A 24,501-nucleotide genomic window follows, 5' to 3' on the forward strand; every position below is an offset into this window, starting at 1 on the left:
CCAGTTCAAGCAGCTCTGCCTGTCACCTCTATAGTTGTGCTCTCTCAGGCACATCACTCTCCACCCTGGGTTTATTTTCATGTGTCTTACTTTACCAAATTGTAGGCTGACTAAGAAGAGCAAGCATGCCTGATACAACTTTGTTTGTCCCACACATAGCCGAGTGAGCGCCTTTGGATGGTTGGTGACTGCTGGTGTATAATACTTCAGTATTTCCTGTAGTAAAATTCATCAGACCTGTCCTAAATTCTCTCATACTTTGGACCTGCCCTTATATCATTTAGCCATCAAGATCAGTATCTATAACGGTACCTCAAGCTGGGAATACCCTTGCAATAAAAAAATATAAAAAAATTTTCAAATGTTTTCTTCAGGTCCTACCTCCGAGATTTGCCTCTTCTTGGTGCTTCTGCGAACGGCCAGGATTATCCCACCTCGAATTTCCTGTTGTTCTCTAGGAGCCCCTTCACTCCAGTGGCTTTGCTGAAAGTAACTAGAGGAGTATGATGGGAACAGAAGTAGTTCTGGTGACCCTGCCCAAGGATTTGGAAACATGGAATTCTTTAGGCCTGGAAGAGACAGTAGTGAAAACCACTTACTAATGACAAGGATCTCGAAGTCCTGCGTGGTGACCTGAATTATAAAGGTCAGGGCCAGAACCCAGATTTGGTGCTCTGGTTCCAGTATTCTTTTCCTTCACGAATCGGGCTCTGTGCTACTGACTGGTTTGTGTGTATATACACACATGTATCCATCAAAGTGCTTATGGAAACAGAATTTATTCAGTATCAGTTAGGTCCATCTCAAGAGACTTAGTGTGATGAAGGAATGGAGGATGTCATGCTGTCAAAAAGCAATCTAATGTTAATGTATGAGAAGTCTGTTGTAAGCACACCTAGAAGACAATGGAAATATTACTGGTATTTAGCCAGGACATTATTTTCACTGTGTTCTCCTTTTTGGCTTTCCCACTTCTCAACCAGTTTCAGGAGAAAGTAGATCCATCTAAAACTGATTTCCTCTGACACAGAGGATGAATGACTTATACAGTAAGTCCCTTACATATGAACCCCCAAGTTGTGACTGCTACTGCTAAATCACTTCAGTCGTGTCCGACTCTGTGCAACCCCATAGACAGCAGCCCACCAGGCTCCCCTGTCCCTGGGATTCTCCAGGCAAGAACACTGGAGTGGGTTGCCATTTCCTTCTCCAATGCATGAAAGTGAAAAGTGAAAGTGAAGTCGCTCAGTCGTGTCTGACTCTTAGTGACCCCATGGACTGCAGCCTACTAGGCTCCTCCGTCCATGGGATTTTCCAGGCAAGAGTACTGGAGTGGGGTGCCATTGCCTTCTCCGCCAAGTTGTGAACTGTTAACTAAAAATAAATTTTAATTCCTTTAAAAGTCTTTTAAGTAACAAAATAGGTATTGTGCCAATTTTTAATTCAAAAGTGAACTTATGAGCTGTTTCATTTGTAGTTACTTTCTAGAACAAGTTATTGGTTAGATCATAAATTTTAGATAGAAAAAAGTGTGTTTTGCACACTTACACAACTTTCTCTAAATCTTTTCTTAGGGAAATTTGCATTTTTCTCCTTAACAGTTTATTGATAGCCTCAGTCTTAACCACAAAGACTGGTACTGTGTATTAAGTATATTGTTATGCCCTTGTTCTCTAATACAATATTTACTTTGTATATAAAAGTAAATATTGTATACAAAAGCTTACCAACTTTTTCCAAAGGAATTATCAAAAAGCATTCATTTGGACTTTTCATAGTATTGATTTTTCAGTTGTTCCTATAAAAAAAATTCAGCAAAATCTATTCTTGTTTGACCTATGACCTGGTAAATATGATTTACTTCACAAAACAAAAAATAAAGTCATTCTGTTTGCACTTATTAACAAGTTGCAAACTTTCAAAACTGTGAACGTGCATTCACATGTCCAATCATGTAAGTCAGTTCATGTGTCTGGCGTACACTGTAACATGCATTCTCTACAAGTGACTGTGCTTTTGTGTATTTCACAGTACTACATAGAGTACAATAGTACAGTATCTTTATTTCAAGCTCAGGATGTCCAGAAGCAAGTGTAAAAGTAGCAGTATACAGCCAACTGTGTTCACTGGGTACTTAAGCTAACTTTGTTGGACTTACGAACACGCTCTCAGAACGGAATTCGTTCATATGTAGGGGACTTACTGTACACCCCAAAGCACTAGTAAGGTTGGAGAGTGATAATGTTTGGTTCACATTGGACTGACACTCTCCTTAAATGGCTTTATGCTAGTTTAATCCCATTTGTAAAATCTTTATGAGAAGGTTCTCATTTAAAATGAGATAGTTTTATTGTGTATGTACTAAAGAGTAAGCTGTCTTTAGCAGAAATTGATTGAAGTAATGAAAACAGCATTCCATGAGGCTTCCTCAGATCCCTAAAGTGGCTCTTCCTCTGTGGTATTTCTGGATCCCCCTGACATCAGAGAATTGAATAGAAAGAAGTGGCCAACTGCTGTTCTTATATGACTTAACTTATGACTCCTCTTTATCTGAAATTGCCTTCCATGCTGACTGGACCAGGAGTGGACCTGGTCAATTAGACATTCTCATTTGAAAATCTGGAGTTGGACAGCAAGAGTTTGACTAAATTTCTCAAATGTGGCAGGATTTAAAGTATTTCATTTCAGTAGCTTTAAAGATCAGATTATTCTATAGTCTGAGGAACAGGGGTACACTTTTAAATGGTTGCTTACAGAACAAAATTACGAAAGAAAATAAAGGTAGTAGCCTTACAAGAATTTAAAGAAAATAAACAATAACCGCCCCCCCCCAAAAAAAAGCCCAGGAATTGCTTCATTAAGAGTCATAATCCTTGGACATGATTAAAAAAAAGTAATAGCCAGTACAAACCTAAGAGACAGCTTATTTGTACTTTAAATAAATTATAGTAAATTATTATTACATTTAATAAATGTGTTAAAGGAGTTATATTTTACTTTATTAATAAAATTATTTTAAAACCAACCATCTAATTTTATAATTTCCATTTGAAAGATTTAATCTATACATGGGCATGAATAAAACAATAAACTGCCAATTTGTCAGCAATTTATGAATGGGATGATTATGCTCGTGTAGAGGTTCTCATATCCTTTTAACTGCTAATATCTGTTGTTAGACAATGTCCTGTGTGCCACAGTATTGTGCTATGTCTTACACACATCATTTCCTTTAGTATCCATTCTGAGATACATACTGTTTAACAGATGAGAAAACTTGAGACCTAAAGTAAAATGGCTTGGCTGTGAGTCACATGGAAGCCTCAGGGCTGAGATTCCAAGCCTGTGGTCTGCCTCTAGAGCCCACAGCTTTAGCCACTACTCTAGGCTGCTTCACAAACACTGCTCATGGGAACAACAGTGTTGTCAGAGTAGGAACTAAGAGGTCTAACCCAAAACAAAGCCCTAGCAGTTTTCTCATTTCAGTACACTTGGTTCAATCATTCTGCCCTCTCATTTAATAAAAGTTATACTCTGCAGGGCAGCTTCTTTCTCAGGCAGTAAGCTCCAGGAGCATAGAGACAGTGTATTCTGAGCAGCTCTAGTATACTATAGCAGACATACTTGTCAGCATTACTGAGTGAGAGAACAAGGTCGGGCTGTTTCTTTAATAATTCTTATCTACTTCCTTTTTGTTAAGTTTTATTTTATTTCAAATGGCACAGAAACCATCTCTGATTTGTATTAAAACAAAATCAAATGCAACTACACATTTAGGTCTTTACTGTTTCTAGGACTCAAGGGTACAGGGGTTTCACAGATCATCTGCCTTACCTGGTTCTTTCTTCTCCTTCTCCTAGGGATCAGTACAGTACTCTTTTAAAGGGCTACAAGAATAAATTTACAACCTGTAGAATTCAACTTTAATCTTTTTTGGAAATCTTAATTTACTACTGTAAGATCCAGAGAAAGGAAATCTATATTGATCAATCAATGCAGACACAAGTATGTACTTAAATCTAAGGAAGAGTAAAGTAAGAGTACAAGAGCCCAATTTTTGGTTACAAAACAGATGCCAGTTCTTACACGTGTCAGCAGCCCAAGCAACTGACATGCTACAGACATGGTGACATAGCTCTCTTCAACTCTCCACTGAGTTTCAAGTCCAGAGCATGTTTAGTCTTTGTCTTGTTTATCTGTTGATGAAAGGTTTCTAGGAAGATTTAGCAGTGCTTCAATTTTCTGAGCGTCATCCTTGGATCGATCTTTCTGTATATTACTTTCAATTTCTTCAGGGAGGAGCTCAGTAAATTGTAGTCTGGCTTTCCTGTAATGAAAGTACAAGAAAGATATAGCAAGTACTGTTCTATTTTTTGGGCTTTTAGAGTTTTTCTTTCTTAAAAAAAGATAGTATTTATCTTATTCTCTACTACAACTTATGAGCAAATACTCCTTGCACTTCAAGTACAAGACTTTATTCTCTCTCATAACCTGTTTCACTTACAAGCCAAGTAGGAGTCTCACATTACCAAAATGGACAATGCCAGGGCAGTAACTCTGATCCCTGAGATATTCCAGAGTTCTCTCAGCAGTGAATTGGCAGTTGCTAAAACACCTTGAGCTTGTGTGTGAGCCTTGGAACCAGTCTGTGTTCTTGCCCTCAGGGCCTAGGGGTATGTGAAGCCCCCTGCCACTCTGTTAAACTCTGTTGACAGATCTTGCAGGACATACACAAAGGTTATAACATTGGTAATCTCGATACAGAGAAGTCAGGACACCACAACAGATGTATATTTACTAGCGGATAAAATATCCAATTTTCAAATACGAGATTGGTTCTTTTTCTAAGTCAAGTATTAGTGTCTTCCTTTCTTTAAGTGATTATCAAGGTCACTTATGACTTTCATAAGAAGATTTGATCATTTCTTCTTCTATGTCTCTATGGAAAATATAGCCAGTGTTCTATTTTCTGCTCACTAAGGCAATTTTTTAGATTCTCACTTTGTTGATTTCTCTATACTATAGTTATTTTCAAGCAAAGAAGCAGACACTTAAAAAGTTCTTAACTATTTATTAACTGTCCTCAGAAATACCACATATACATCATATACATATAAATAACCTAAACACTTCTGACGCTGACACAGTGACACTATTTCCTTCTGCCAAAATACTCTTTCGTTTTCTATAAATCCAGTTTTTTACCCATTCTTGAGGTTTTCTATGTCTAAATAACTGATCAACTTCTCTAACTTTCTTCTTCTGGTTTCCTTTTTCTGACTGGAATACTATTCATATTTTTCCAAATGCTAATTCTTCTATAACTTCCTATATCAGATTCAAATAATCATGTATTTTCCTTACTTTTCCAACTCCTTTCTCAAAGATTCTTTTTTTAAAAAAAAAGTCTCATGACACCTAAAGAACTAGAAATAAGCTAATGCTTCTATGCTTTTAACCCTCCATAATATCAAATTTTATGCTGGCATTCAGAATTTTAAGTGCTTTAAAATAGCTTCATATCTCACTCACCCTCTTACTATGGAGAAGAAGACAGAACAAAACAAACATATGTTGGGCATTGTGGTGTGATTCTGCCCTTACAACAGCTAAGAAAACTGATGGCTTGAAGTTAAGGAAAACATCTATGTTCAAAGAATTAATAGTCTAGTTGGTATTTAAGATTTGTTTTCAAGGTTTCACTGGCTCCAAATCAATGCTTTCTCCTATAGTACCTAAGTCCTTAGACAACAGATGTACAGATATTAAGAATTTCCATGTATGTGAGTATGTATGTGTGTGTGTGTAGCATAAATGGAAGTTTCAAATAAAACCAAGGGGAAAAGAAGACTTATCTACCAAACTACCAAAGAAGCAACAGCAGATGTCATCTTAGTGGGCAGGAAGCAGAACCATGAGAATCATTTGCACCAAAGCGCTAGACAGCAGACTATTATGATGATCTTGCAAAGAATAACAGGAAGTTGGCCATCACTGGATCCCAGGGAGTGACTATATGAGCAAGCGACAAGTCTGCATCCTTCTCAGTAGCATCTAGTCTGTGAACAGCCACTATATGTACCTAACACCTATTGCAGCCAGAGCAAGAAGTATAATAATTAAATGTGGAGACCTAACATGCTATGTAATGTTCACAGACGTATGTGTAAACAAGGATATCACCTTTTAAGTAAAGACAAGTAAAACTCACTCACTGCTATTCATTTTCTTTACGTAATTTCCAATGCAGTCACAAACATAGGAAAAGAAAAAATATGCAACCAAATAAGATTTATAACATTTAACTTTAAAAAAATGTATCTAAGGAAAGGTTCTCAATTAGTATCTTTCATTTTTCCATTCTCCTTAATTAAAAATATTAAAGACCAAGTAGGGTACCAAGTGAAAGACTCAGTAAAAAGAAAGTCTTTGACTTGAGCAGCAATTTAGAGTACCTGTTTCAGAAAGCATTAGTCTGTAGCCAAACAATCCAGTCTTAACACACTCCTTACCGTTCTTCCAGTTTCAGCTCCTGGAATGCTTTTCGATCCTTCTGTTTTCTCTCCTGAACTGTTTCACCACAGTACATCTGAAGTGCCATCAACAGGCTTCCTATAGGAGTGCTGAGGAGGAGACAGAGGGAACATTTAGAAGAAAGCATCATGAGACCATGCAGAATGACAGGGTCTCTGCTCAGGCACGAGTAACACTAACCAAACCAGGAAATGTTTGTTGATGATGAATGGGACATTTGACAGTTAAAGCATCCTGGTCAAATAAAAAAATATTAAGATAATTTTCTTCCTGGTCTGAAAAACAGGAAAAACAATCATTGCCACATCTTAAATTTAACTGGTATAAAAACAACAGGTCTGTAAATTGGCTCTTTTTTTTTTTAATCATGAAAGGTAAATAAACTAGTAAAAAATATATTTATAAGTTCTAGTTAACAGCTTTATATTGAAGATTTCTCAGAAAAGAAATTCATACCAGGAATGGTACCAGACCCTGTAAGGGGCAAGAAATGTGAAGGGTACTTTTGGTTGGGAGAAGGATGCTACTGGCTTTGGGGGTTGGAGCTGCCAAAATATCCTAAAATTCAAGAGTTTGGCACAACTGTCTGACCCAGAATGCCAATAGTTACCCACTGAGAAAATGACTTACATAATAATGATCACAGTAATGACAAGGGTTTTGTTCATATTTTCAAAGAGAAGGGAGTTTTTGACTCTGATACAACTTAAATTCCTTATTTAACATTGTAACCACATTTAAAAAATTATTTTTGTTAGGTGGAAATGTTTGTTGATGATGAATGGATAAACAAAATATGGAACTGTATATACAATGGAATATTATGCAGTCCCAAAAAGGAAGATCCTGTCACATGGATGAAACTCGAGGACACTATGCTTAGCGAAATATGCCAGTTACAAAAGGAAAAATACATGATTTCACTAATATGAATTACTCAGAGTAGCCAAAATCATAGAAACAGAAAGTAGAAAGGTGGTTGCCAAAGGCTGTGTGGGGATGGGGGAAGGGAGCACAGTGTTTAATGGGTACAGAGTTTCAGGTCTGCAAGACGAAAAAGTTCTAGAGACCTGTTGCACAACAACGTGAATATAGTTAACACTACTGAACTGTACACTTAAAAGTGGTTAAGATGGTAATTTTTATGTTATGTGTGTTTTTTAACCACAATAAAAACATATTTTTGCAGCTAATTTCAACAATTTTCCCCTTCAAACCAAGTTGGTATATTCACAAGAAAACAAAAATGTCAGCAACAGATCATCACATGATGAATTTTAACACAAATTTGGAAGGTGAGGAAGAACTCTTCTTTCTATTCAGGTGAATGCCAACTAATAAAGACAGAAGAAATGACAAAACTAGCAAATCAACATTTTGTAACCAGTTTTATATTAAATAATAACTGATTACATTAGGGATCATCAATGGATCATTAAAACCACTTAAAGACAGCTGGAGGGTAGATAATTCACACTACCTCATCCCACAGATTACTTATTAAACACAATGGGAAAAGATAACTTTGCAGTGGAGAAATTTAGTAGATACCAAATGTGCTAGGCAGAATTCTAAAATGGTCCCCCCAAATTTCCTACCCTAATTTCTCAAATATGAATATATGATGAGAAATTATGCCCATGATTAAATTATGTTATGCAGCAAAGTGGATTTTGCAGATGTAACTAAGGTTACTGATCAGTTGAATGAGTTAATCAAAAAGGAGATTACCTGTGTGAACCATCTGAATACAGAGTTTTTTCCAGTTGGTGGAAGAATGGAAGTCAGAGAGATTCAAAGTATGAGAAGGATTCAACATGCTGGCTGCTGGTTTGAACATGGAGAGGGCATGGAGAAGGAATGTGGATGCCTCTAGGAACAAAGTGGTCCCTGATAGCCACCCAGGAAACAGGGAATTCAGAGCTACAGCCACAACGGTTCTGTCAACAACCTGAATTTTATGGAAACAGATTCTTCCCACAAAGCCTCCAGGTAAGAGCCTGCCTGACCAACACCTTGAATTTAGCCTTGTGAAATACTAAAAAGAGAACCCATCTGAGCCCATCCAGACTTCTGATCTATAGGAAAGTGATATAATAAATGGGTAGTGAAGCTTCTTAGTGTGTGGTTAATTTGTTACACAGCAACAGAAAACTAATATATCAAGTTATATCACTTATAAGAGGTGACATAATATGTCTCTTGACATACACTGAGAAGGACACAACTTCACCTATGTTGTAATCTTGATGAAAATGTTAAACCTAAATCTAATCATGAGGGGATAATCAAACAAAAATGAGAAATATTCTGGGGGGAAAAACAGGCATGGAACTAGTCTAGCTTAAAGGAATCTAAAGAGACATGACAACAAAATACAATTTAATCCTGGATTCTACAAAATTATATTATATATACATAAACACACACACACATAGAGCATTATTGTAATAACAGGAATTCTGAATATGGACTTTATCTTAAATAATACTGAATTAATGGTAAATCATTTATTGTGATAATTGTACTGTGAAATCATTGGAGAATATTCTTTCTCCTCGGAAATACATGCTGATGTATTTAGGGCTGAAGAATTATGAGGTCTCAAATATTTCAAATGGCTCAAACAAAAAGAAATATACACATGTCCCACACAAATACTGAGAGAGAAAAACAAATGTGGAAAAATGTGAACAACTGGTGAATCTAAGTGAAGGTTATATGGGTGTTCAACATACTAATTACGTCAACTTTTCCACAGGTTTGAACTGTTTCAAAGTATAAAATTGGAGAAGAAAAGTCTTAAAATTTATTAAACTAAATAAACCTAACCCCCATTTTTTTTTTTAATGTGCTTGTTAGCTGTTTCTTATTCCTTTTTCTTACTCTTTATAAGTATCTTTGTTCAAACCTCAGTTTCAGGTGTTAATGATATTTAAACAGTTTTTACCCAGTGAAGACCAGAAGTAAAATCAACAACTGGGATACAATCAGAACTGGACAATCAAAGCTACTACCAATACAAGACTGTGCTGTGCTTAGTCACTCAGTCAAGTCCAACTCTTCTGATTCCAAGGACTGCAGCCCACCAGGCTCCTCTGTCCATGGGGATTCTCTAGGCAAGAATACTGAAGTGGGTTGCCATGCCCACCTCCCAGGCATCTTTCCAACACAGGGATTGAACCCTGGACTCCTGCACGGCAGGCAGATTTTTTACTGACTGAGCCACCAGGGAAGCTCGATAAAAGACTAGAGATCTTTTACGGGGTTAAATCCTCTTAGGAGTAAATCTGTTCTTTAGAAATGATTCCGATTTTTAACAGGCAAGGCATTAATGAATTAATTAATAAGTTATATTAATTTAGAATCAAAATATGTTAATACTTACCCCAGCAAGGCTCCAATTATGCCACCAGCTACTAAGCCATGCAGGCCTAAGTTTATCCTAAAAAGACTTCCTGTGACAGCTATTTTAAAAGAAACAAAAAGCAGTATCAAATCATTTTTAAACACCAGAGTTCCATTTAAACATGTTCCTTCTATAAGGACATAAATCTCCAAGTAAGCTTTTTGAACCCAACATTAATATATCACCACAACCTAGACTTCCCATACGGCCAGGTTCTCATCCACTCTGCAAGTTTAAAGGAAGAAAGGTCCCTTTAACAAACAGAACTGCTCAGTCGGTTCTATGGACCCAGGCTCTTCTCATTCTGCTTTTTTCCAACCTCACCTTAAAAATCTGTTATTTCTTCACTTCTACCTCTTTTATTCCTTCCTGCTTTAAGGAAACTTCTCTCCAAATAAACAATAAGAATCTTCACTAGCCAATTGCAGTTCATGTCTTCCCCCAGCTTCACTCTTTCTTTTTTCTTTTTGGACACGCTGCATGGCATGTGGAATCTTAGTTCCCCAACTAGGGACAGAACCCGTGCCTCCTGCAGTAGAAAGGCCATACCACCAGGGACGTCCTCAGCCTCACCGGCTCTGTACTGCTAAGGTTCACCTCTCCAGCAGACCTGCAAGTGGGCAGTTGCTCTACATTGCCACCTGGTGGCTGGAGCATAGGTCCTTTTTCCTTACCACTAAGACTGTACACCCAAGACGTCCATTCCATTTTCCTCTTTCACTATGCACAAAACAAATGCCATTTCAGGTGGCAACATTTTTAAACATTAACATCTGACATTTATATTTTTTATTTAAGTATAATATATTCATTTTTTAACTTTTCTATTTCATGATTTTTCTCTATCTTTCAACAGTGTAACTATTATGTGTCTAGGTGTGAATCTTTTCATGTTTATTCTTCCTGGAGTTTGTTGAAATTCTTGGATGTGTAGATTAATGTTTTCCATCAAATTTGGGAAGTCTGTGGCCATAATTTCTTAAAATTCTTTTTCTTCCCTTTTTTTCCTTTCCTCTCCATTATTCATATTCTTGGAAAAGACCCTAATGCTGGGAAGGATTGGGGGCAGGAGGAGAAGGGGACGACAAGAGGATGAGATGGCTGGATGGCATCGCCGACTCGATGGACATGGGTTTGGGTGGACTCCGGGAGTTGGTGATGGACAGGGAAGCCTGGTGTGCTGAGATCCATGGGGTTGCAAAGAGTCGGATATGACTGGGCGACTGAACAGAACTGAACTGATTGTGTCCCACAGATCTCTGAGGCTCTATTCATTTGTCTTCATTTTTAAAAATTCTGTCCTTCATAAAAGATAACCTATATCGATCTACGTTCAAGTTCATTGATTCTCCCATGCTTTCTCAAACTGGCTGTTAAGGGCCTTCTCTCCAGTGAATTTTTAATTTCCATTACTGTATTTATCAACTCCAGAATATTCATTTGACTCTTAAAAATAATTTCTATCTTTAGGGATATTTTCTGATTGATAACTATCATCACATTTTAATTACTGTAAACACCTGAAGTCTTCTGTCTGCTACAACTTGGAGCTGGAATATCTTCCTACCTAGGGGCATGGCTGTGGTTCTTTGCTATAGTGATTTGCCTGGACCAATTCTGCGGAGTCTTAGTTTTCTTGTTTAGTAGAGTGCAGCCAGTAGAGGTCTCTGTTCAGTTTTTACTTTTATGTCTGGCTTCCTAGGAATCACACTAGCTTGGCAGACAGCCAGTGATTTGCAGTGGCTGTGAGTACACATTTTAAGCCAGTAAGGCTGTCACCTTTTGTCAGTGGATCTGTTTGTGGCTTTAAGAACACGCTCAAGGTTTAGGCAGTTTATAAATCTTCTGGCTTTTACCTTCTGTGTTCATGAGGCCTCGCAGATAAGCAGCTTGCTAGGAGGCCCTTCCCAGTCTCTCCTGAGGGTGCTTACACAGACAGGAAACTTTCTGAAGTTCTGGGGATTAGTACGTTCTTAATGAAGTCTCCGTTGGCTTTCTGGTTCTCTGGATGTCTTTGGTAAAATTCTACCTCATCCACTAATCGACCGCTTGCCCCAAAGACCACCAAAACCTCCAGTTAGCTGTGTGATGTTGTTCTTTCATAAGTGTTTGCTATTGTTTTCAGCAACACCCTTCAGTTCAGTTCAGTCGCTCAGTCGTGTCCGACTCTTTGCGACCCCATGAATCGCCAGGCCTCCCTGTCCATCACCAACTCCCGGAGTCCACTCAGACTCACGTCCATCAAGTCCGTGATGCCATCCAGCCATCTTATCCTCTGTTGTCCCCTTCTCCTCCTGCCCCCAATCCCTCCCAACATCAAAGTCTTCTCCAATGTGTCAACTCTTCGCATGAGGTGGCCAAAGTACTGGAGTTTCAGCCTCAGCATCATTCCTTCCAAAGAAATCCCAGGGTTGATCTCCTTCAGAATGGACTGGTGGGATCTCCTTGCAGTCCAAAGGACTCTCAAGAGTCTTCTCCAACACCACAGTTCAAAAGCATCAATTCTTCAGTGCTCAGCCTTCTTCACAGTCCAACTCTTACATCCATACATGACCACAGGAAAAACCATAGCTTTGACTAGATGGACCTTAGTCGGCAAAGTAAGCTCTCTGCTTTTGAATATGCTTTCTAGGTTGCTTATAACTTTTCTTCCAAGGAGTAAGCGTCTTTTAATTTCATGGCTGCAATCACCATCTGCAGTGATTTTGGAGCCCCCAAAAATAAAGTCTGATACTGTTTCCACTGTTTCTCCATCTATTTCCCATAGAGTGATGGGACCAGATGCCATGATCTTCGTTTTCTGAATGTTGAGCTTTAAGCCAACTTTTTCACTCTCCTCTTTTACTTTCATGAAGAGGCTTTTTAGTTCCTCTTCACTTTCTGCCATAAGGGTGGTGTCACCTGTATATCTGAGGTTATTGATATTTCTCCCAGCAATCTGGATTCCAGCTTGTGTTTCTTCCAGTCCAGCGTTTCTCATGATGTACTCTGCACAGAAGTTAAATAAGCAGGGTGACAATATACAGCCTTGACGTACTCCTTTTCCTATTTGGAACCAGTCTGTTGTTCCATGTCCAGTTCTAACTGTTGCTTCCTGGCCTGCATTCAGATTTCTCAAGAGGCAGGTTAGGTGGTCTGGTATTCCCATCTCTCTCAGAATTTTCCAGTTTATTGTGATCCACACAGTCAAAGGCTTTGGCATAGTCAATAAAGCAGAAATAGATGTTTTTCTGGAACTCTCTTGCTTTTTCCATGATCCAGCGGATGTTGGCAATTTGATCTCTGGAACCTCTGCCTTTTCTAAAACCAGCTTGAACATTAGGAAGTTCACTGTTCACGTATTGCTGAAGCCTGGCTTGGAGAATTTTGAGCATTACTTTACTAGCATGTGAGATGAGTGCAATTGTGTGGTAGTTTGAGCATTCTTTGGCATTGCCTTTCTTTGGGATTGGAATGAAAACTGACCTTTTCCAGTCCTGTAGCCACTGCTGAGTTTTCCAAATTTGCTGGCATATTGAGTGCAGCACTTTCACAGCATCATCTTTCAGGATTTGAAATAGCTCTACTGGAATTCCATCACCTCCACTAGCTTTGTTCGTAGTGATGCTTTCTAAGGCCCACTTGACTTCACATTCCAGGATGTCTGGCTCTAGATGAGTGATTACACCATCATGATTATCTTGGTCGTGAAGATCCTTTTTGTACAGTTCTTCTGTGTATTCTTGCCACCTCTTCTAATATTTTCTGCTTCTGTTAGGTCCATACCATTTCTGTCCTTTTAGGCACAGACTTTTCTGTGCTCTGCTCCAAATCTAGTCAGTCATCTCTAACATTAGTATTGGTCCTCCCAGCCTGCCCTGCCCTTGTGGAACGTCTGTATCATGGAGCTGGGCATTAGGTGGGAGCAGCCTCAGGCTGAAGCACTATAGACTACCGTTGTTCTTACCAAGATTTAGTAGAAATTCTTAAATAAATGCTTCTCAATTCATTGTGTGCCCTTGCTCAGTTCCAGGATATTTAAGGGGTTGTTTTTGATAATTTTGTCCAATTTTATTATTACTTTTGGAGGAAAGGATTTGCCAAGCTCTCTGGATACTGAAAATACTTTTATAAGTGTTCAAACAAATACCAACTAATAGTGGTGAGGGAAGACCTCCTTACCTGATTCTGACTTCAGGATAAAGGATAATTTTTTTTTAATTTTAGTGTTATATTATTTATTTCAATGTTGGTTGATGGTTTGAGATAAAAATATATTTTCTATCATATATATTTTTCTATTCTTATTTTAGTAATATTTATATTCAATCGAGAAACCTTTATTCTACCCTCCTATATGTCAAACAATTGTGACATAAAAGGCAAACACTTTCTCTGAATTTTAGTGAGTTGTCTAGTAGGGAAGCAAACTAGTAAACTGCTATAACATAGTGCTATAAATGCTTTGATAAAACTGTTTACAGTGAATTATGAGAACACAGGGGAAAGGTACGTGCGATAGGAAAATGGGAGCTGGGAGAACCCTCTGAGGAAGCTGAAGCAGACAAGATTAACTCAACCTTGAAAGACAGGTGTTAAGTATGGAGCTGAATAAAATTAGTTATGGGAGTGGAAAGTTGGATTCAAGCAAGAATTCTTGTAAAGCAAGAATATGCTGGGTTTGAGAAATCAAAGTAGATTATAAGGCTCGTGTAAGAGTGGTATATGAAGGTTAGGTCAAGAATTGACCTTAAAAAAAAAAAAGAATCAACTTTAGTGTGATGGGAAACTAAGGAAGAATCTGAAGCAGAAAAGTGCTAAAATCATACTCATATTTCAAAACAAGTCAGATAACAGTAGAGGTTTGAAGCAAACCGAGATGAGAACCATGGAAAACCTGCAGTAGCAGTGGGAAAAGAGCTGAGAGAGTCCAAATATTTAAGAAATAAGACTGACAGAACCAGAAGTTTAGAGAGGGGACAGAAAAGGCAGAACCACATCGTTAATTGATTTCCAGTTTTGGAATTTAACAGGGTAGATGACAAAAAACATATAGCAGGAGTAAATATGAGGAGCAAGTGAAGGCAGAAACACAAGCATTTTCTTTGGATATAGGCACTATAGAATATCCATGTAAAATTTTTCACAAGTTAAAACAGGGCAAATTCTAGCTGCTCCAATGCTATTAATACCTATTTCTCGTTTCATGTTTTTAGATGTTTCATTAAAATGTTAGGCTCAAATTATGTATATGTGTGTTTGCCTGTGTATTCACAGAAAAAGAGAGAGTGCACCTAAAACAAAGAGCATAAGTGATAAAGCAAATGGGCTAAAATGTTAATAACTGGGAATTCCCTGGAGGTCCAGAGGATAGGGCTCTGCACTTTCACTGCCAACAGCCTGCGTTCAATCTCTAGTCAGGTAACTAAGATTCCACATGCTTTGCAGCCAGAGGTGGGTGGTAGTTGTTGTTCAGTCGCTCAGTCATGTCCATCTCTTTGCAACTCCATGGACTGCAGCACACCGTGTTTTTCACTATCTCCCGGAGTTTGCTTAGATTCACGTCCAATGAATTGTGATGCCATCCAGCCATCTCATCCTCTGTCGTCCCCTTCTCCTCCTGTCCCCAATCCCTCCCAGCATCAGAGTCTTTCTCAATGAGTCAACTCTTCGCATGAGGTGGCCAAAGTACTGGAGTTTCAGCTTTAGCATCATTCCTTCCAAAGAAATCCCAGGGCTGATCTCCTTCAGAATGGACTGGTTGGATCTCCTTGCAGTCCAAGGGACTCTCAAGAGTCTTCTCCAACACCACAGTTCAAAAGCATCAATTCTTCGGCGTTCAGCCTTCTTTACTGTCCAACTCTCACATCCATACATGACCACAGGAAAAACCACAGCTTTGACTAGACGGACCTTTGCTGGCAAAGTGATGCCTCTGCTTTTCAATACACTGTCCAGGTTTGTCATAGCTTTTCTTCCAAGGGGCAAGCGTCTCAATTTCATGGCTGCAGTCACCATCTGCAGTAATTTTGGGAGCCCAAGAAAATAAAGTCTGTCACTTCAGCCTAATGGCACAAAGTGAAGAACTAAAGAACCTCTTGATGAAGGTGAAAGAAGAGAGTGAAAAAACTGGCTTGAAACACATTCAAAAACTAAGATCATGGCATCTGGTTCCATCACTTCATGGCAAGTTGATGGGGAAAAAAATAAAATCAGGATAGGCATGGGGTGGGGAGCTTGAAAAAGTTCTTAACAATAACAGAATCTTTGTACTAAAGGATACTGCTCATGGTGCTCCTTGTATTACTTTTATTTTTGCAACTTTCTATAAGCCTGAAGTTATTTCCAAACAAAAAGTAAAAAACTGTTATGTGAAGTATATGTATGTTCTTTTATGTGAGGAAATATACATGAATTAGTGAGTGTTTGCATTTAAACGGCAGTTAACTTCATTTACATTTCGGGAAATGTACTGGATTTATACTAGAAATGTAATGAAAATATTCAACACTTTAAAAAAATGTTCATTTTAAAGAGGGCATGTCTACCAGAGGCAGAGTGCTTTAAAACAAAATCTAATTTCTTACCATAAAAAATCTGGCTCCTCTCTGCCTAACCTCACAATTCTCTCAAGCCACTCTTCCCCTCATTCACTATGTTGCAGTCATATTATCCTACATTTGAGAAACCTTAGAGCCTTCACCCTTGAAGTTACCCCTGCCTTAGGTGACTCTTCTCTGCAAGGCCTGCTCTTTCCCATTCTTCAGCTATCAGCTTAAAAGTCACTTCCTTAGATAACAGTCAACCTATCCACATTAGATCCTACCTCCCCACTTATTTATTACTTTTTATCATAGCAATCTGTTTTATCCCATAGACATTAGATGATAAAACTCAACAAAGGCAAAGACTTTTTTCTGTTTTGTTCACTAAGTATACCAAAGACCAAGCACATATTCCATATATCTTGCATAAATGTTAAATGAGATGTGATGAGAAGCCAACCAAAGAATTCAGTAGCCATGACTTATAAGTCCTTACATGTTTCTTAAACCATATTTGAGATTGAAATATGAAATATGAACAAAAATGTCTTACCTCCTGCAATGACAAAATGGCTTAAGGCATTTTTGTTTCGGTAAACATTTAGACCAGTGTTCACTGTACTAAGAAGGAAGAAGAAAACAAAATTTAAAGCATATCCCAATTACCTTCTTGACTTTAACTTTCACTAAAGTGATACGTGTTAGTTTAGACGAGCCTACTATGTCAATCCCTGGTTCTGGTAGGCTCCTTCAGTGAGCTGTTTCAGATTGCTATAATATGCCAATAAACAACAGAAAAGTAAAGAAAAGTTCTGCAGAATCCCTCTGATTTAGCAGCCCTGCATCTATTCTGATACCAGCTGGCAGGCCTTCATGTGCATGTGTGCTCAGTTGTGCAAGGTGCTCAGTCATGTCTAACACTTTGCGACCCCACAGACTATACCTCTCCAGGCTCCTTCTGTCCATGGAATTTTCCAGGCAAGAATACTGCAACGGGTTGCCTCCTCCTCCAGGGGAATTTTCCCAACCCAAGGATCAAACCCACATCTCCGGCAACAGCAGGCGGCATCTTTACCACTGTGCCACCAGAGAAGCCTGGCAGGCCATCGTCCATGGACACAAAACTACAGCTGGACCAATCTTTTGCATAAACAGGTAACAGTTCTTGAGAAAAAGGTGTCACATATCACGTTTATATGGGTGTTCAGATTTTATACCTCCATTTGTTGAAAAAACGTGCTCCTAAAAGAATACCTAAAATCCTTCATGACGATTCAGAGAACTTACTTGAATATAGTCACAAACATGGCCGTTCTCCAACTCCAGCGCCAGCCATACCGGATGAAGCCTCGTGTAGCAGCACGATGGGCAGATTGCTAAAGTTAATAAAAAGGCTGTGAGGTTCCAAGATACCTTGATACTTTCCCTGTTCTAAAACTGTGGTGGAGGAATGTCAGCTAGGAAATAGGTAGGGACACTTAAGTAGATACAAACAATAGAAAACCTCTAGAAATGTCATTCTTCAATTACTGAAACTTAAGCAAATGCACCATGTGCACTCTATTCTATCACAGGGTGTAAAAGGAACTAAGAAATGCAGTGTCAACCAAGTAATTCATCAGTTAAATAGCAACTAAGAATCCATATGGCAAATACTATGAGCAGACATAAAATCAATATTAGACATGCTTTTTTTCAAGAAATTGTGGGGAAAAGAAAAAACAGAAAATAAAGAAGGAACACTGAGTAAACTATAAACGGTAAGGATTAAGGTAATACAGATGTGCACGAGAGGAAGAAAGGAAGAAAAAAAACCTAATCTTTACTGACCACCTTCTATGTAAAAGTTGCTAACATATTACCTCATTTAATCTTTACAACATTTTCTCCAAGCAGGTGTTAAAAGGCATAAAGAGGAAGTTTCTAACCAAGATCACTCAGCCAATAAAGAATAAAGTCAGAATTGGAAGTTAGGTTGTCTGTTTCCACCGCTCATTTTCATTAACCACCATAAAGCAAGTCTGGCATAATATTGTGAGGGTAAAGCCTAGATTTTTAAAGAATCTGACAGAATCCCTAGGTGTAGTCTTAACTACTATATGATACTGGGCAAGTCAAAACCTCTCTGAAAGGTATCAGTGCAAACTCATGGCTTTTACTGAATAGGTAGACAAATATAGAAACAGAGATATATGTATGAAAATGTATATAAATCACACACATACATACACATTTCCTAGCTCTATCTGCCTAGACACCATCATACCTCAGTAGCAATGAGCAGGCCTAGCCCCAGATCTTGGTTTTTACCATTTTCTTTTTGCCACTTTATTTTTTTTAATTGAAGGATAATTGCTTTATAGAATTTTGTGGTTTTCTGTCATACATCAACAAGAATCAGCCATAGGTACACCCATGTCCCCTCCCTCCCAAACCTCCTTCCCCATCCCACTCTTCTAGATTGTCACAGAGCCCCAAGTTCCCTGAGTCATTTAAATACCATTTTAAAAGAAACAAGGCTGGTGCTTGAAAAGATGAACCAGAAAAACCAAGCTGTGCTCCAAAGTAAAGATGTGCTCAAAGACTAATGGGGACATCATCAAAAGGACACAGGAGCTAGCTTGAAGGGATTCCAACAGTCTAAATCAATGCCAAGTATCAAAATAAATGATGGTAATAATGGATTATAAAACCACAGAATAACATAAGAGTCAACAAGTCCATGCTGAATAAATTATAAATGGATAAACAGACAGATAAATAGAGGGAAAGTGAAAGCTCTTCCTTACAGCAGAATACTAACCAATAAATATACATGGATGATGGAATTAGAAAATGGCCATTTGGTTACCACCACAGTAATAACTATTTTAGGAAAGAATCAGCACTGAATACTGAAACCAGAGGGTGAAAATTTGATGAAAAATAGGATATTTGAATAGTCTCAAAGTATCTAATAAGTATTTCTAAGATATTTATTAACCACAAAGGGAAAAACTCAATAATTTTATAGTGGATAAACATGGCAGGGACCATCTTAACTAAGTGATTAAAGTAAGTATCCCCAGTAGAGGGACAAATAGGAATCTCATGCTTCTTATCATTACTTACTGGGAAGGATATAGTATTAACTGTAGGGTATTCCTGTGAAAACACTTAAGTGAAATTTAATCACAAGAAAACATCAAATGTCCAAATTGTGGGACATTCTACAATACAAAATAAAAGGCCCAAGTTTTAAAAAATATTGAGGTCATGAAAGTCAAAGAACAATAGAAAAACTGTTCCAAATTAATGGAGACTGACTAGAGAGGCACAACAGGCAAATTCAACATCTGATCCAGTATCAGATCCTGGACCAGAAAAATAAATTTTTAATAACTTGTTTACCTTAAAAATAACGTTAGTGGGACAATAAGCAAAATTTACATAAAGTCCATTGATAAGATAATAGTACTCTATCAGTATTAATGTCCTGAACTGTATAATAATATTGTGGTTATGTAAGAAAATGTCTTTGATTTTTAGGAAATGTATGCTGAAGCACTCACCATGCCTAAAACATACTCCCAAGCAGTTCACAATAAAATAACAGCATGCCTTATACAGAGAGAATAAGCAAATGTGGTAAAATGTTAATATTTGGGGAATCTGACTGAAAGGTGTACAGGAATTCTTTGTACAGTCAGCCCTCTGTATCCCCAGATTTGGACCCTGAGGAAGTGGAACCATGGATATGAAGGACGTATGGTACTATGTTTGTTTTAAATAAAAGACTCGAGCATTTGTGGATTTTGGCATCCACAGGAGGCCTGGAACCAATCCCTCTTGGACACTACAGGACACTGGCACTGCTTTTGCAACTTTTAAAACGTGACACAATTTAAAAAAAACAACACAGATTTTAAAAAACAAAAAATTCTGAGCCATAACTTCCTCACTAGGACAATAACACTGATATACAGATGTAAGACACAACAAATGAGTCAGCACTCAACAAACTGTAAACTCTAATTGTTAATGATTATTTTAGTGTGAGCTACTGTACTGCACATAGGCTTTGTGAATGGGATAAATACACTACAGCTGAGCCTTGATGACTTAGCAGAAGATCAGAAATATATTTCACAAAGTAGAGCCACAGTGGTGATCAATTCTAGTAAGAAAAGTGGTCTGACAAAGTTTGAGTATGCACTATAGCATTAGCACTTCCACTCCTGCTGAGTAGACTTTTTTTCCTAAATCTTCTCAACCCTACTACCTAGCTAGATGATTAAGTATAAAGTGAACAGCTAAAACTGCTGCTGCTAAGTTGCTTCAGTCGCGTCCAATTCTGTGCGACCCCACAGACGGCAGCCCCCCAGGCTCCCAACTGGCATGCCCCCAAATACTATTAGAACACCAGTACGTACCACAGCATCAAGCTGGTTGTGGTAAACTTCTGCTTGGCTCTGCTCAATGTAGCGCTGTTTAGCATGAATAAATGCTGGTATTCCCCCATATGCCCAGCCGATGATGCCTGCTGAAACTGCTGCTTTGTAAATATCCTGAAGTTCTTTTGAAGTTCTCTGCTGTTCACTAAAACATCAAAAAGACAATGTTGTTTGGGATTAGTTTATGGATACTGCTCTCCAAAAGACAGTATGATCAGAATTATCCCAAACGCTAAACAGGACTTAAGTTTTTCATGATGGACAGAACCAATTAAATCTGATGAATTAAATAATTATATTACAAGTGGCTCAAATCTCAGTCAAAACTAACCTATGCTTTCAGAAGTTAGATTAGTAAGTATTCTTGGGAAGGCAAGGGCAAGGACAGAGAAGGGGCACAAGGGGGAGCTTCTGGGACACTGTTAACAGTCTCTCAGTGACTTTTCACTATGTTTAGTGAAAAGTCACTGACAGGTACACTTATGTACATTTTTCTAGGTGCATATTTTATTTATACTGCAATAAAAAGGTTTTTTAAAGGGTTATTTTATTTGATGACTCTTACAGCTCTACTATATCCCTGGAAACAGAAAGAATTTGTAAACTGGATGCAGAAATTAACAATTACCTTTTTGAATTTTTAGGTAACTTTTGGAAATTATAAAAACTTATGGGATTTTAGGACAATGTATGCAAGAATGAATACCTATATGTAAAAAAATACCAAAATTTTATCTTTCTGAATATTTAATTTTATGTCATGCTCAGATGGGCCTGTACTATCTATTAAAGACCACTGAGTGAGAAAGCTCATGATGCAGTGGGCAGCACAGACTAACCTAAAATAAATGGGAAAAGATACCATTTCATTCAGTCTATTACTCTCAAAAGCATTAGAAACTAGAAGCTATGTTGCGGCTTCCAAGATGTCCTCTGGAAATTGCTCTAACAAACAGCTAAGTTTGTAAGTGTTTAGTTACTAGAAGTAATGGCCCTCCTACATAAGTAAACCACTAAATATTAATTTTTTACAAATTACTAACTTGCTTTCTTCTGAGACTGTACAAATGTTTATCTAATTCTAACAACCACATTTCTGAAACCAGAATCAGTGAGTTCTTATAGTTTCCGCATATACAAGTGAAAAACCTAAAAAAATTTAAGAAACAAATTCTTATATCAATAGGAAAAACTGCTATAATCTGAACTTTATATTTCATCTTGTATAATGAATAAAACCAAAAACATTTACATAAAAAGTGGGAGAACTAGGAAAAGAGCAAATGAAAAAAGAGCTTAAGATTTAACATGCCAGGAAATGCATATGATATCTTTTTCATCCTCTGAAAAATTCCATGACATAGCAATATTTTTTCTCCATATTATCAACAGATACTCTATGAAGTTACATGATTGGGCCTAAGAACTAACGAATGGTAAACAAACAGGGAAGAGTGGTGGAAAGGGACTAGACTATAAGTAGCAACAATGGGGTTGTAGTCCTGGTTCTGTCATCCACTGCTAAGTGACCTACAGGTAGACCACAATCATTCCGAACCTTGGTTTCCTCACCCATATGACGTGGAGGGGACAATCAAAGTTATATTAAATTATCTTTCAAATTTCCTTCAGCTCCAACATTCTGTGGTTTATAAGGCTGATCAAAATAACCTTTTTCAAATGAATCTGAGTCAGTTCTAGTGAGGTGGATGAACTTAGAGCCTGTTATACAGCGTGAAGTTAAGTCAGGAAAACGAGTATCATATATTAATGCATATACATGGAATCTAGAAAAATAGTACCGATGAACCTATTTGTAGGGCAGGAATAGAGATTTAGACATAGAGAACAGACTTACAGACACAGCAGGGGCAGGCGAGGGTGGGAAGAATTGAGATAGTACCATTGAAATATATACATTACCATATGTAAAGTGAACAGATAGCTAATGGGAAGCTGCTCTGTAACACAGGGAGCTCAACCTGGTGCTCTGTGACAACTTACATGCACAGGGATGGGGTGGGAGGTTGGGAGGGGAGGTTCAAGAAGAAGGGAACCTATGGCTGATTCATGTTGCTGTATGGCAGAAACTAACACAACATTGTAAAGCAACTATTTTCAATTAAAAATAAATCAACAAAAATAAACCTTTTCTGTTGTGTACTACATAGGATTGTTCACAAGTATCTCAAATAAATTTGGAATGACCAATGGAAGGGCGGCCTCATTATCTTTAAAATAAGATGATGAATTCTAAAGAAAGTAATTAAATACAATTCCACTGGCTCCCCTGCTCTATTTCAGCAACATAATAAAGCTTCAATGTTAATTTAACCAGTTGATACTACAGTGTAGTATATGGTAAGCTCAGTTCAGTCGCTCAGTCGTGTCCAACTCTTTGCCACCCCATGAATTGCAGCACGCCAGGCTTCCCTGTCTATCAGTATATGGTAAAGTACTTCATAAAAAGGGAAAACTTTTCACCGGTAAGTGAGGAATAAAAATGATGAAATTAATTATCCTGAGTTTTCCATTAAAGTTAATTCAATTTAAAGGGTTATTTATCATTTATTCTGACACCAATTTACTTATGAATCCAGCTAATATCTTTGCAACAACAGTTGCTACTATTTTTTTATACATTCCTTATTTGGCAGAGTAAAAATTTTAACAACTGTGTTCTCTCTCCAGCCTCCATTTTTGTGCTGGGGAGTAGGGCTACTGTTCAAGAAGCATCAGAATCTGGGATCAAGTGATACACGAAAAAGAATACTGGAGTCCTCCAGATGTTGGTTCTAGGGTCACTAAATAGCTTACTCTAATTCTTCTAATTTGTAAAGTCACGGGATTATATTAAAGACTGTTAGACTTCCTAAACACTCCTAAAAGTTCTTACTTTCAGTTAGTCTCACCCTCTCCATCTGAAAACCGGCCTGTCAATCAATAGAACTACCAAATAGCAATGTTAGGATACATGCTTGGAGTACATTATATTAAACTCCAAATCCCGCAAAAATAAATCACACCACCCTGGGGTCCTTCGCCCCAGATGACCCAGGCTGCAGGTCACCTCCTTCGTAGCCCCTCCCCACAGACCGTAGGCACGTTTACTCTTTGACAAACAGCTCCCGGAGGCGGTCCCATCCGGATTCCGGGTATTGGGGTTCTGAGACGAAGGAAGACAGTTCCTGGTCCTCTACAAGAGCCTTGGGATCGGCGGCCACAGCTTCGGCAGCAAACACCCGAGGGAAAGGACTCAGCGTCCTGCAGAGGAAGCTCCGTGGGGCCGGCGGCCGCGCCTCCATGACCCTCTCCGACCCTGTCGACAGACACTCGCTTGGGCGCTTAGGAGGCCAAGGCCTTCCGGAGGTGCGGTGGGGGATGAGCGAGGGTAACTGCAAGAAGGAATGGGAGAGTATCTTTACACTAGTCCCGTGTTAATTTGCGGCCATACCCGCCGACACACCGCTTGACACACAGGCCCTCGGTGCCAAGCCTAACTTTGGAGGCACTATGACACACGAGACAGGAAGTCCCTCCCCAACGAGGGCAAAGGCTGCGGGACGGGGCAAAGCCGGAACCGGAGCCGAACACACTTCCG

The 24,501-nt window shown here is 38.4% G+C and overlaps 2 protein-coding genes across 2 annotated transcripts in view; one reads left to right on the plus strand and one right to left on the minus strand.

Moving 5' to 3' along the window:
* CD80 (CD80 molecule) overlaps positions 1–2,823 on the plus strand; it is a 29,701-nt gene extending 26,878 nt beyond the window's left edge. Inside the window, exon 7 of the mRNA XM_040251158.1 lies at positions 375–2,823. The gene's annotated coding sequence lies outside the window, so the exon portion shown is untranslated. The remainder of the gene's footprint in view (positions 1–374) is intronic.
* On the minus strand, positions 2,045–24,471 carry TIMMDC1 (translocase of inner mitochondrial membrane domain containing 1). Its single transcript, XM_040251168.1, has 7 exons — positions 24,012–24,471; positions 20,880–21,045; positions 17,755–17,843; positions 17,021–17,088; positions 9,923–10,001; positions 6,513–6,623; positions 2,045–4,327 (listed from the first exon to the last, which is right to left on the minus strand). Exons 1-7 carry the CDS (start codon positions 24,203–24,205, stop codon positions 4,177–4,179), a joined length of 858 nt encoding a protein of 285 aa, XP_040107102.1. The 5' UTR covers positions 24,206–24,471; the 3' UTR covers positions 2,045–4,176.
* Positions 24,472–24,501: the final 30 nt, after the last annotated feature.

The sequence above is a fragment of the Oryx dammah genome, unplaced genomic scaffold (assembly GCF_014754425.2).
Source record: "Oryx dammah isolate SB20612 unplaced genomic scaffold, SCBI_Odam_1.1 HiC_scaffold_2, whole genome shotgun sequence".
NCBI lineage: Eukaryota > Metazoa > Chordata > Mammalia > Artiodactyla > Bovidae > Oryx > Oryx dammah.

Excerpts from the sequence above, each read along its gene's own strand:
- TIMMDC1 (XM_040251168.1), bottom strand. The coding sequence starts at position 24,205 with ATGGAGGCGCGGCCGCCGGCCCCACGGAGCTTCCTCTGCAGGACGCTG. Across the intron at positions 21,046-24,011 it reads CGGGAGCTGTTTGTCAAAGA|TGAACAGCAGAGAACTTCAA; the intron begins GTAAACGTGCCT and ends TTGATGTTTTAG. Across the intron at positions 10,002-17,020 it reads CCATTTTGTCATTGCAGGAG|CTGTCACAGGAAGTCTTTTT; the intron begins GTAAGACATTTT and ends CTTTTAAAATAG.